The sequence below is a fragment of the Neurospora crassa genome, linkage group IV, assembly GCF_000182925.2.
Source record: "Neurospora crassa OR74A linkage group IV, whole genome shotgun sequence".
NCBI lineage: Eukaryota > Fungi > Ascomycota > Sordariomycetes > Sordariales > Sordariaceae > Neurospora > Neurospora crassa.
The window spans coordinates 3789358-3801587 of record NC_026504.1 but is presented as its reverse complement, the minus strand read 5'-3'; the positions used below and the strand labels follow the sequence as shown (position 1 = coordinate 3801587).

The window sequence follows — 12230 nt, the reverse complement described above, 5'->3', positions numbered from 1 at the left end:
CTTGGATTCCTCGACTCGACTTCCTCAAATTCTCGAGAGCTCCTCATAGCTTTAGGTGTGTTCAGTTCCCAGAGGGGTTGGTTAGGTACCTCTACCTAGTAGCTCATGTCCACCTTGGTCCGTCCATGTTACTCAGTTCACGACCGCTCTCGCCCGCTTTGCCCGTTCTTGCCCGTATCCAACCCATGATCCCTTTCACCATCACCACTCTAAACTTTTCTAAACCGCACTTACGTCACCTCGCCACTACTCCAATCTTCCTCTACTGCATCTCTCCCTTCCATTCATCGTTTCCCATCCGAAGTCCATCAGCCGTAACCCAGCCCTCCCACTATTAGCTATATAACCCCCCCATCCTCTCATCACCTCATCACCTCATCACCTCTACCGGATCTTCTCTCCACCCCATCACCGACCAGCACCGAACACACCATATTTGACTCCAGCGCAACAACCCAACTCAGCCAAACACACATTCCACTTCCACTTGGGCGCACCCAAAACACCACCCTACTAGTTAAAAGTCACAATGTCCGATAAACCGTCTACCAAGGCCGACATGAGCTCCGGCTCAGGCACCAACACGGGCCCTTCCACTGGCGCTGCTGCTGCTTCGGAGACCCGCGACAAGCCAGTAGCCACCAAGCCGGCACAGACGTGCGATTGCGGCCATACTGGTAGCTGCACTTGTACGCCGGGAGACTGTGCTTGCGAGAACTGCCCGGTACGTTGTTTCTTTTTCTCTCTCTCCTCTCTCTGTCTCAAGCATTCATTCCATTCCTCCTTGCGTTTTGTTTGTTCCGTTTCGTTTGGTTTGGTTGTCTAACTCCCCCTTTGGTGTCTTTTTTGAAACAGAACCTTCCTTCTTCTTCCTCCACCAAGAAGTCCCAGGCGCGGCAGCCTTGGACTTCTTGGTGGAGGAAGAAGAGTGGACGGTTGTCTAAGTTAAGTCCGTTGTTGCGGCCGAGACTCAGTTAGATGAGGATGATGATGATAGTAGTCTGGTTTTTCACCATTGTCCCATCGCTGTCACGGTCAGGTTGTCGATTGGACAGAGCCCATTAGTAGCCCGAGCCTGCGGCCATTCGAATGTTTATCTTGGCCTTCAAGCCACTTCTGTTCTCCTCCAAGATCCACCAACCCAATGGCTAATTGCTAACCCGTATGTTGTATCCAGACCGCTATCCAGGCTTCGCACCACACGAAGTAACCTTCCTCTAAAGCTTCGTGCACGACGAACATTACCCAGACGATGATTGCTCCCTCGCATCATTACTGTCTGTTGGTTTTCGTTTTTGCTTTTTGCATCCATCCACAGATTTCGGAATTCATGCGTGGGGTGGATGAAGGGGGGAGGCATTGGAAAGGGGGAATAGGTATAACAGTGTAATGTGACGGTCATGCGTAACATATGATCCGGAGGGAAAGAGCGAAGTTTGTTCTTCGCGGGACGGGAGCGTTGGATGGGTTGATGGATGATTTTTATTGAATCTTTGCTTTCTGTTTCTGGCTTCGCGCACACAAGTACCTCTATTACTCCTACCCTGAGCAAAGAAATGGCGTGGGTCGGCGGGTTATCTAGGGTAGCTTAGAGAAGGAAAAAAAAATGGTTGTACACACTTGGGGTTAATGAACTCGGGTTTACCCCTATTGCTTGCTAAACAATTGTTGTGATGCGTTTCCTCGGCAACGACGGCATCGTGATACCGTCCATGAACTGGAGGTAACATCTGTAGGCATACAAACTCATGAAATGCACAAATACCAACAAGGTGGGTGGGTATATATGATTTCATGGTCTACGAGTGTCACCGGTTTGGGTTAAGGTGATGCTTGGATGCGATAGAACTGTGATTGCGCAAGGAAAAATCGTGGTATCCAGTCATTCAAGGAAATAAAAATATATACAGGCCCGCAAAGCAGTCGCAACTTCATCAAACAGATTTATGCTTGTTGTACCCACACACAACCTCCTTGTGTGATCGAAAGTCACCTTTTGCACTCTTTTCTTTCCCTCCTCCCGGAGGTAAGAATACGCGCATGCAGCCCTTGAAAACGAAAAGTAGAATATGCGTTTTCACTTCACCCCAACCAAATCATGGAAATAGATCCCTCGCCGAACGTTGCCGGATCACCAACAACACAGACCCTTTTTCTTGTCCCGGTAATGCAGTTGTAAAAAAAGACATACAGCTTGTAAAACGCCGAAAGGAAAATCCCCATTTTTGACCAACACCACATGTTATCCATCCATCTTCATCGCCATATGGAATAGATCCAAATCGATGTAAACGATAAAACATTTAAAGACCGTGGACACCACCGGTACGCTTGACCATCAGCTCACGACGCTTCCTGTCACGCTCCTGGTCGAAGGTGATGAACTCATCCAGACCGCAGCCGGCAGGGACCATAGGGAGGACGGGAACCTTCTTGTCAGTGACGACCTCGAGAAGGGCGGGGCCCTCCGAGTCGATGAGCCACTTGAGACCCTCGACGACCTCCTCGGGCTTGATGATGCGCTTAGACTGGACGCCCATGGCATCAGCAAGCTTGACGAAGTCGGGGTTCTTCTGATGGGTGTGCGAGTAGCGGTCGTCGTAGAAGAGGTTCTGCCACTGCGTGACCATGCCCTGCTCCTCGTTGTTGAGGACGATGACCTTGACGCCAATGTTGAACTGAGCAGCGGTGGAGAGCTCGGTGAGGGTCATGCCGAAGGAGGCGTCGCCGTCGATGTCAATGACAAGAGCATCGGGCTTGGCAACCTTGGCGCCGATGGCGGCGGGGAGACCGAAGCCCATGGTACCGAGACCACCGGAGGTGATCATGGTACGGGGGTGGCGCCAGCGGAAGTGCTGAGCGGTCCACATCTGATGCTGGCCGACACCAGTGGCAATGTAGGTGTTCTCCTTGCGGCCCTCGGTGAGCTTGCTGAGCTCCTCGATGAGGGTCTGGGGCTTGATCAGACCGGTGCGCTCGGCGCGCTCGTAGTCGGAAAGAGGCCACTTGGACTTCCACTCGTTGATCTTGCCGAACCACTCCTTGCGGTCGGCCATGGTCTTGGCGTCAACCTGAGGGATGAGGAGCTCAATGTTGGTGGCAACATCACCCTCGACAGCCTCGGTAGCCTGGACGACCTTGTTGATGTTCTTGGGAAGAATCTCGAAGTGGACGATGCCACCGCGACCCTCGGCAGCGGCAGCCTTAGCAGCGGGAGCAAACTTGTTGAGGTTAAGAGTGACACGGTCGTCGAAACGGCCACCCAGGCAGATGATCAAATCAGCCTCCTGGACGGCCATGTTGGCGTAGGCGGCACCGTGCATACCGAGCATGTGAAGAGACTTTTCATCGAGCTCATCGAAAGCACCAAGACCGTGGAGGGTGGTGGTGACGGGGATAGAGGCCTTCTCGGAAAGGGCGCGGAGGAGCGCAGGACCGCCCTTAGACTGGACAACACCGTGGCCGGCGTAGATGACGGGCTTCTTGGCAATGTTGACGAGCTTGGCAACACGCTGGATCGAGGCATCGAGCTGCTTGCGGCTCAGCTCAATGGCAGCGCGGGAGGCGGCACTAGGGCTGGTGGGGATGGCGGTGTCGGTGGGGATGGCCCGGCGAAGGATACCAGCGGTGATATCCTTGGGGAGATCGACGAGGACGGGACCAGGTCTGCCGCTAGTAGCGATCTCGAAGGCCTCGTTAATGCGGCGGGGAAGCTCGGCGACACTCTTCACCATGACGTTCCACTTGGTGCAGGCTCTAGAAATACCAATGACGTCGGCCTCCTGGAAAGCATCGCTGCCAATGGCGGTGGTGGGGACCTGGCCGGAGAAGACAACCATGGGAGTACCGTCGGCAAGGGCATCGGCCATGGGGGTAACGACGTTGGTGGCACCGGGACCGGAGGTGACGAGGACGACACCGGGCTTGCCAGAAGCACGGGCATAACCCTCAGCCATGTGACCAGCACCTTGTTCGTGGCGGGGGAGGACGAAATCGAAATGGGGAGAGTTGTAGATGGCATCGAAGACGGGGAGAATGGCACCGCCAGGATAGCCGAAAATGTGCTTAACGCCGTGTCTGAGCATCATCTCATGGAAGATTTCACCACCGGTCTTGCCGATGAAGCTGCATAACGGATATCTTGTTAGCCTGGCCAGATCACATCCGTACTCGCTGTGACGGGGCATAGAACATACGACTCGTCCATGTCGGGCTTGCGCCCGGCCAGAGGCTGAACATTGCTAGGTGTAGGCTCAGGCTGGAAATGTTGGCTAGGGGTAGGTCTCGTCGCGCTGTGTTAGTTGTGTATGTTAGCCTTGTCACTGACTATCTCTAGATGGTCGTGAGTCACTGGTAGAAGGGGGCGGCAACCGGGCCAAGGGATATTTTTTGGAGAAAGACATACGCTGCGGCAGTGGACTGATTCCTCGTTTGCACGGAGCGGTTTGTGAGAAGAACAGCGGCCCTCTGGGAGGCAGAGAGGGTGGTACGCTGGGAGATATGTTGCGCCTCAGTCAACGCCTTCAAGGCGCGAGCGGCCTGACGTGATCGGAGCATCGCGGCCTTGGAGGATATATATGGTCTACTGGGAGCGGTTGGGAGGATAACGAATTGCTGTTACACGCGGGCGGCGGCGGGGGGACCACAAGCTATATCAAACAGTGGCTTTGTTAGAGGAGAATATCGTCGGCTGAGGACGCAGCAGGAAATAGAAATTAGGGAGGATTGTAGGTGATTCCTGTAATACTAGGAAAACATCAAAGGATTTTATGATGGATGATGGGGTTGGCGGAAGGGTAGAAAAGGGAGCAAGAAGACAGACTTACGAAGAAAGCGAGTGTCTCTTGTTGTACTTTATTAGATGACAATTGATGAATCAATCAATGCAGTGCAGTGTGGTGGTCAGTGTAGCGACTACCAGACCGAGACCGTCCGGGAACCGGGAGCAATGTGAGTCGAACCGCCGCCCGGGCTCAAAAATTTGACTCTGGCCGGCACGATAGTCATAAAGTGTGGGGTACTCTGGTCGCGACAGTCAGGCGGGTGGAACTCGAGAGGCCAGGTTTGGGTGATCTCAGCCAATGACAGGTCGCTAGCGGCTTGTTGCTGGCAAAGTGTAGTGGCGATTTCGGAAGCAGCCACTACGGTGCACGAGCCTGTGATTGGCTCTGGGTTCTGCCGATTCCTTTGAACTTTTGGACATTTCTCATCTTTCCACCAGAAGGCAAGATGGAATTCGGTGTGGCGGTTGTGAATAGGAAGTGTTTAGCTTTCAACTGAAGTGTCTTGCTCCATCTTGTAGACGCTTTGATCTCGTCTTGTGGTGGTCCACGAAACAGCCGGCCGGCTCCTTCTGTCCGAGCCTCGCAAGACCCGCCACCCTTGTTTAGCTTCGTCTTTTACGTTCTGTCTATATTCCTAGCATCCCCGAACCCGTACCGAAAAAGAAGACGGTAACATTTGACTCTGAACACGATTATGTAGTTGGTTCCTTGTTGGGACACACGCGACACAGCGGACAGCCGACGGAAGAGTGTGTGGGTTGTCCCAGTTGGAGTCATCCAATATCCCGTCAGTACGACTACACGTCAGGCACAAACATGCAGGGCAAGGCACCGTCAAGACCAATCACGGACGGCACCAGGAAAATCACAGGTACGGCACGGCACTCTGCAACGGCGGGGGAGCGAGGGAACGTGACTGCGGACCGATGTTTGTTCGGGAATTCATCAAAAATTCGGAGAAAAGGCCACCTCCACCTTCACCACTATGTTTCGGTGGAGAAGGGCAAGCAGCGTCACAGCAATCATGCTTTCCGTGATCATGGCTAGCACTACTTCATCGTAAATGTCTTCCAAAATGATAAACAAATAGTTTCATAACTCGAAAATGGCGAATATCTAGCCCGACAATGATGTGGTCGTGCGACTACATTCCACCAGCTTCACCGTCGACGTATTTGGGCCAACGCTAAGTACTGGTCCCGTTTCCCTGCATCGCTAGTGTCACACATGGCAGCCACGAATCCTCAGAACAACGAATACTATGTGGGGGGTGACTTTCCGCCTTCCAAGTTTGCTCTCATATTGCCCTTTCATCGTTCCTGAATAGCTTCATTCTCACTACCACAAAGTCAATAACAACCAAAACCAACCTTGCAACGAAGGTTAGGCATGTCTAAATAGGTGCTCCGACGTCGCTACCGACCATCACCAATATTACCAACCGTCAAGGTTCTTCTTTGGGACTGCGAGCTGTGGCCGAATTGACCAATCACGTCTCCAGCATTGAGCTGCGACAGTCAAATTGCTACCTCCGATATCGCCCACACCACTCCCCGCAAATCCACTTGCGCTGCCGTCCACCCTTTTCTCTGGTCCCACCCAGTCCACGCTGAACCCACAGAGTCCACCGATCCACGGCTCCAGAAATGTTTCCTTGGTGAGAGCCTCTCATCCTTGTCCATGTCAACAACAACTGCCGAGCATGCACCGAAGGCCGTTTTCCCGCTCTTGGCCGTTCTTCCAAGGGTTCAACAAACATCATGATACGCACGTACTCATAGCCTTGACGGCGTCGTCACTCCCGTCTTGACAGTTGACGTGGCCGGCGATAAGAGAGACAACACCACGGGGCATTGGCGGTGATATGTACATAGTCGAGATCTGCTAACTCCATCCGTTTCATGCCAGCCAGGATACGGTCTCTGAGGTCTGTTTCGTTGTTGACTGTTCCACTCGACATGCAGTGGGTAGGGGAAGCGAACCGTCCGCTCGGGTTGCTCACACTAACATTTTTAGGTGGTGAGTCAACTTCTCCTGATCAAGTGTAATTCGACGCCTGTCCTTTTTGGCCCTGGATCCAACTCTTCTCAAGGGTTTCGAAAAGGTCCATTGCCCTTGTCGTGATACAAAGCTTGGAATTCATATGCCTATTAATAAGTCTCTTGTCATCCAAGATTTCGCAACTTTTTTCTAAACTCATGATCAAAAAATACTGTCACCCTCCCCCACACGTCTAATAGGGTAAGGGGTGACAATATTTTTTTGACTGTCACTGTAGGACAAGAGAGGGAAGAATGACTGAATATTAGAGTAGGACACTCGACTGTAAACACTGAACCATTTAACCAAGATCTTGGAAAGAAGCTAGACTAACATTCGCAAACCGGGTTCATGACACACATTAACTTATCAGGACAATTAACATTACCATATCCAAACATTCCACGACCAAAACATCCCATTTTCCCGTACACATCTAGCCACCAAGGCCCAAGAGACCACTGTTCTTCTTCTTGCTGGCTCCAGTCAAACTCTTGGTAAGGGATCCAAGACCAAGACCCTCAAGGACGCGGTTGAGACCAAGTGTTCCCAAAAGGCCGTCGACGAGCCCACCAAGACCGAGACCGCTCAGCTGCACAACTCTGTTAGCACCATTCGCCAGAGCAAGAAAATGACGGGTAGATATGTGTACACCTACCAATCTGCCGACAAGGTTAAGAACACCGGCCAGAAGCAAGCCAACGGCAGCCAGGATCTGGAAGAGGGGCTCGTTGAGAAGACCCCAGAGAGGGTTGAGCTCCTTCTTCGCATGAGGCATGTCTTCAAGCTTTCTCTTGGCGTTCTCGATGCACTGCGTAATGTCACCAGTGAGGTCTTTGAGGACCTCAGCCAAATGGTACTCCTCAGGAGTGGCCTCGCGCGAGGCAGTCTTGTGCTTGGCGTTGGCTGCGATGCGGCCATCGGGGTCGAGGCCTTTAATGATACCTTTGGCCTCGGTGAGGATACGACCACCTTCCTCGATCAAAGGCTTGACTTCCCTGACGAGCGCCTCTTCGTCACGCTCATCCTCGGGAGTGCGTTCGGCCTTGTCGATTTTCTGTTGTTCAAAACTCGCTGGTCAGTGACTGATAGGTAAGTGATCAAAGTAATACACGTGAGAAACTCACCTCGGTGATCATCTTGCAAAGCGGGCGAATCTTGTCAAGACACTGCTCAATGCAGACAGCCATCTGGAGAGCCAGCTTCTTGTCCTTCTCGGCCTGCTCCCTCTTCTCCTTTTCCTCGGGCGACTCCTCTTCTCTAAGATCCTCGAGGAGTGTGCAGTGGCCGATGACAGTACCCTTGTAGTCGACAACGTCTCCGTCGTCATCAATCTCCTTACCGGAGCAAGACTGAGGGTCACCGGAAGTCAACTTGCCGATGATGTTACCGTCTTCATCGACGACGTTGCCCTCACGGTTCACCTTGCGGTCAGACATGGGGTTCTTCTTCCGCTCAACCTCCTCGGGCGTCCAGCGCTCAGCATGGCCGAGGACGTTGCCGTTCTTGTCGAGGACATCACCATCGTCATCGACAGGGCGACCAAAGAGCACCTTGGGGTCGCCATTGACGAGACGGCCGACGATATCACCACCAGGTGTGACGATGGTTCCATCCTTGGCAACGGTGCAGCCCTCAAGCTCAGAGAAAGGACCCTCCTTCATACCCTCGCGCTCGCCCTCGGGCACAAGATCGGCTTTGCCGAGAATATCACCGCTCTCACTGAGAACGTTGCCATTCTTATCGCACATGCGACCAACCATCCTCTTCACATCACCCTCCACCACGCGACCATAGATGACTCCCGAGCCATCAACCACATTGCCAGCCTTATTGACCCTCTTCCCTGCCAAAATGCTCTTGTCCACTTCGGGCTCGGGCTCAGGCTCCTCCTCGGGTTCTGGCTCCCAGCGTTCCGCACGCCCAATCACGTTCCCGGCCTTATCCATAATGTCGCCATCCGCATCGACGCTCTTGCCTCTTAGCACCTTCAAATCACCCTCGATAACTTTACCAATCCACTCCCCATTGCTGACCACCATGCCGTTCCCGTCCACGACCGCGTCGGGGAAGCTCTCAAAGGGCGCCGGCTCCTTGAGCATATCCTCCCGCTCGCTGTCGGAAATCGGCTCCGCCTTGCCAATCACCTTTCCATTGTCAGACCAAATGTCCCCGTTCTCGTCGACCTTCTTGCCGACGAGGTACTGCAGGATACCCGACACGACGCGCCCGACAATCTTGCCATTGGAATCAATGACGTTACCACCCTTGTTGACCTTGCCGTTCTTGAGCACCGAGAAGTCGAGGTGCTCGGCGACGGTGACCGACTCGCCCGTGGGGACACCCTCGCCGGTTTGTTCGGTTTCGCCGGTTTGGGTCGGCGCGGTGGCGGTGCGGGTGCCGTAGTCGTAGGTGGTAGTTCCCGTGCCGGTTTGGTCGGTTTCGCCGATTTGGGTTGGCGCGGTAGCGGTGCGGGTGCCGAAGTCGTAAGTGGTAGTTCCCGTGCCGGTGTATTGGTTTGTGCCCGAGATTTCGTCTGATGGGTGGGATGGCTGGGGTTGCGACTGCGACTGGGTGTAGCCAGTGCCAGTGTAGCCAGTGCCAGGTTGCGTGGCCGTCTGTTCGGTTCCGATCGCGGAGCCGGAGTCCTCGCCCGTGTACTCGGTCGGCGCCTCCTGAGACTTGTTTTGCGACTCATCAAAGGTGACGGAGCGAGCGTATTGCTGCTCCTTGGAGACTTCGCCGCTGGGTTGGGAAGTGCCGGTCTGCTGCGCTTGAGTGTCGGGAGCGGTAGCGGTGTACTCGCTGGGAGCAGTCTTGGTCTTGGTCTCAGTACCCTCCTCCCCTTCTTCTTGAACGGTGTACTGATGAGAACCAGAGACTTCGTCGCTGGGGTGCGAAGCCTGTTCCTGCGGCTGCGACTGCGCTGCGGAAGTCTCAGTCTCGCCCGTTTTCTTAGTTACACCGGTCATGGTGCTTCCGGCCGTCAGACCGTCCTTGGCAGATTGGAGGAAAGACTCGCGGGCTTCTTCAGTGGGCTGGTCCTTCGAGGCCTTGTCGAGGGCCTCCTTGGCTTGCTCGGTGAGCAACGAAGTCTTGCCGGAAGCCTCGCTAACAGTAGACCGCTCTTCAGGTCTGCCCTCCCCGGTTTCGGTAGCAGGAATGGCAGAAGCAGCCTCCTCTTGGCCCTCAGTAGTCTGAGTTTGAGCCTTGGATTCCGTCTCCTCCGTTTCATCATCATCACCAACATCAAAGTCCGCCGGCTCCCTACTCTGAGCCTCCAGCTCCGTTCTCGCATCATCACCTTCCGCTTCTACTTTCTCGAATTCATCACTAGAAGGTTTCTCGGCTCCCTCCTCCTCATCCTTCATAAGGATCTCTCCCGACTCCTCTTCAATACCCTCGAGGTGCTCGTCGCCCTGCTTTGCGTGGGTGTACTCCCCACCCCCAGCGGAGGACTCAGAGCCCCCCACATAGGAGGCACCTTCTTCGCCGGCGTGGGTGGAGCGAGGAGCTGAAGGGTCGGCCTGAGAGGTAGTGTCGGCTGTTTTGGCGCCCTGCTGTTGAGCGCCGGCAGGAAGGGTTTTCTTGGCGATGTCGCTCATATTTGATGGTTGTGATATATCGTGTGTGTGTATAGGGGGTTTGGGGATGAAGCTAGGTTGTGGCCATGCGGGTTTTTAGAGTAAGTTTATTGGGTGTAAGAGCGTTCTTGCTATTATTGAACTCGCAATTGGTAAAAGTAACGTTTATTGTTGATCAAGTGTTGTGAAGCTATTCCGAGATTGAGATTTCCCAGACGACGGAAGCACAGGTGGATAGTCAGACCCTTTATGCTTTCTTGTCACGTCATGTCCCTTAGTCCCTTCGTCAGTATGTGTTGCAGTAAGTGGAAAGTTTGGGTTTTCGATATTCTGGACGTCATTGCGGTTTGACGAGTTACGTCACGGAGCAGTCTTTTGGGTTTCGAGGTGGTTTCTCGAGTCAGGTTCCTAGTCCTTTCCCCTCTTGTTGCTCCCTTCACCTCACACTGCACAGCACCTCCCGGGTTTACGTTAAAGGAAAGCACTATCCCTCCACACGCATTCACTCTTGGGAGCCACTCGGAGGCGTCGTAGGATATGGTGAACGCCACATGTCCACCATCAACTGCCCATTCAAGTATGTCAAGTGAAGAAAAGTGGTGTAAGTGGTGGACGAAACATCCAATGAGATAACTCCACTGGCTGTGATGTAGGTACGGCATCGTTCGCGAAAGGCTCAAAGCTCAGGTCACAACTTGAAGTGGAACTCAAGGATGGAAAGACATGGATGGCTCGAGCGAGCAAGGAAAGCATCATCAGAAGAGCATCATTCATGAAGTGGTTGAAAGAACGATGCCCAGTGACAGTACAAGGTGAATGGCAAGTTGCCTCCTTCCTTTCGAAAGCATGACTGGCATGTTAGCAACGGTGGTCGTTCCCCTGCCTATCGACCTTCTACAAAAGGAAAGGCATAATTGAAAGGGCAAGACCGTATGAAAGGCGAGAATGTGACGTTGTGTTCTTTTTTTTCTTTCTTACATGTCAAGATCGGACGAGGGAGGCAAGATCATCACTGAAATGCACTGGAATGATCGACTTTCACCATCCGTCTTCCGATATGTCGATGAAGTCTGTATTTTGGCAGCGGAAGGAAAGAGAAACACTATAACAAAGGAAGGAAGAGCAGATAGTTTCGAGCACCTGACAACCTAGACATGGTCTAACCGCGCCGCGGCGTACATGGGATGACTTCATGGGCTACCTCCCCAGGTGTAAGTTCTTGTCCAACCTATCCAAACAATTCATCCTCACTCTACCTTCATGGGCCGACGAAAAAGGGTTTATCCCTTGTGTTCTCATTCATGGCAGATGACGGACGGGATGACGGAGCGGAGTCATAACGGAACATGCACCTCTCGCATAGACACTTACTACGCAGTAGACACGGGGGAAAATGTCCGGGATCAGCCATGGCGGTAGGTTACACATGTCCGTGAGGATATCAGCGGCTTTGTGGGTTAGATAATGGCAGTGAAGAACCGTCCTAGAGCTCCTATTGGATTGTGGACAACACTTGATACATACGAGTATACACTCATATCATCATAATTACCTTGGTCGACAAGTCGTTGTTGTCGAGGCCGGTTTCACTTAAAGTGTGGCTTGAAGCTCTTCTATCATTGTGGCAAAGTCAAAATTTGGGATACCAGCTCTATCAAAAAGCCGTGCCGTTGTTCAGAGTACCTTGGCTCTCGGTATCTATCCAGCCGTTGCCGTTGTCGTTGTACACGGCAGGTGAGACATCCTGACAATAATAAGCAAGGTGAGGTAACCCTTGTTTCGGAGAATTTACTAGTGTACATAGTAAGTCATGGTCTCGATA

At 53.0% G+C, this 12230-nt stretch overlaps 3 protein-coding genes across 4 annotated transcripts; 1 reads left to right on the top strand and 2 right to left on the bottom strand.

Moving 5' to 3' along the window:
- The first annotated feature begins 393 nt into the window (after positions 1-393).
- Positions 394-1228, top strand: NCU07983 (hypothetical protein). Its single transcript, XM_957560.2, has 2 exons — positions 394-724; positions 1178-1228. The coding sequence occupies exons 1-2, from the start codon at positions 530-532 to the stop codon at positions 1208-1210; spliced, it is 228 nt and encodes a 75-aa protein (XP_962653.2). The 5' UTR covers positions 394-529; the 3' UTR covers positions 1211-1228.
- A 606-nt stretch (positions 1229-1834) lies between these two features.
- On the bottom strand, positions 1835-4986 carry NCU07982. Of its 2 annotated transcripts, XM_011395984.1 has the most exons (4): positions 4827-4986; positions 4406-4649; positions 4197-4292; positions 1835-4125 (listed from the first exon to the last, which is right to left on the bottom strand). In XM_011395984.1, exons 2-4 carry the CDS (start codon positions 4555-4557, stop codon positions 2304-2306), a joined length of 2070 nt encoding a protein of 689 aa, XP_011394286.1. In that variant the 5' UTR covers positions 4558-4649; positions 4827-4986; the 3' UTR covers positions 1835-2303. The 2 variants fall into 2 exon arrangements, with proteins under 2 accessions (XP_011394286.1, XP_011394285.1); XM_011395983.1 differs by having other exon boundaries at positions 1841-4125; positions 4406-4840.
- Positions 4987-7070: 2084 nt separating this feature from the next.
- NCU07981 (hypothetical protein) lies at positions 7071-10429 on the bottom strand (the record flags this gene model as incomplete). The annotated part of the gene is made up of 3 exons (XM_957558.2): positions 7071-7416; positions 7483-7881; positions 7952-10429. 3 exons carry the CDS (start codon positions 10427-10429, stop codon positions 7261-7263), a joined length of 3033 nt encoding a protein of 1010 aa, XP_962651.1. The 3' UTR covers positions 7071-7260.
- Between the last annotated feature and the right edge of the window lie 1801 nt (positions 10430-12230).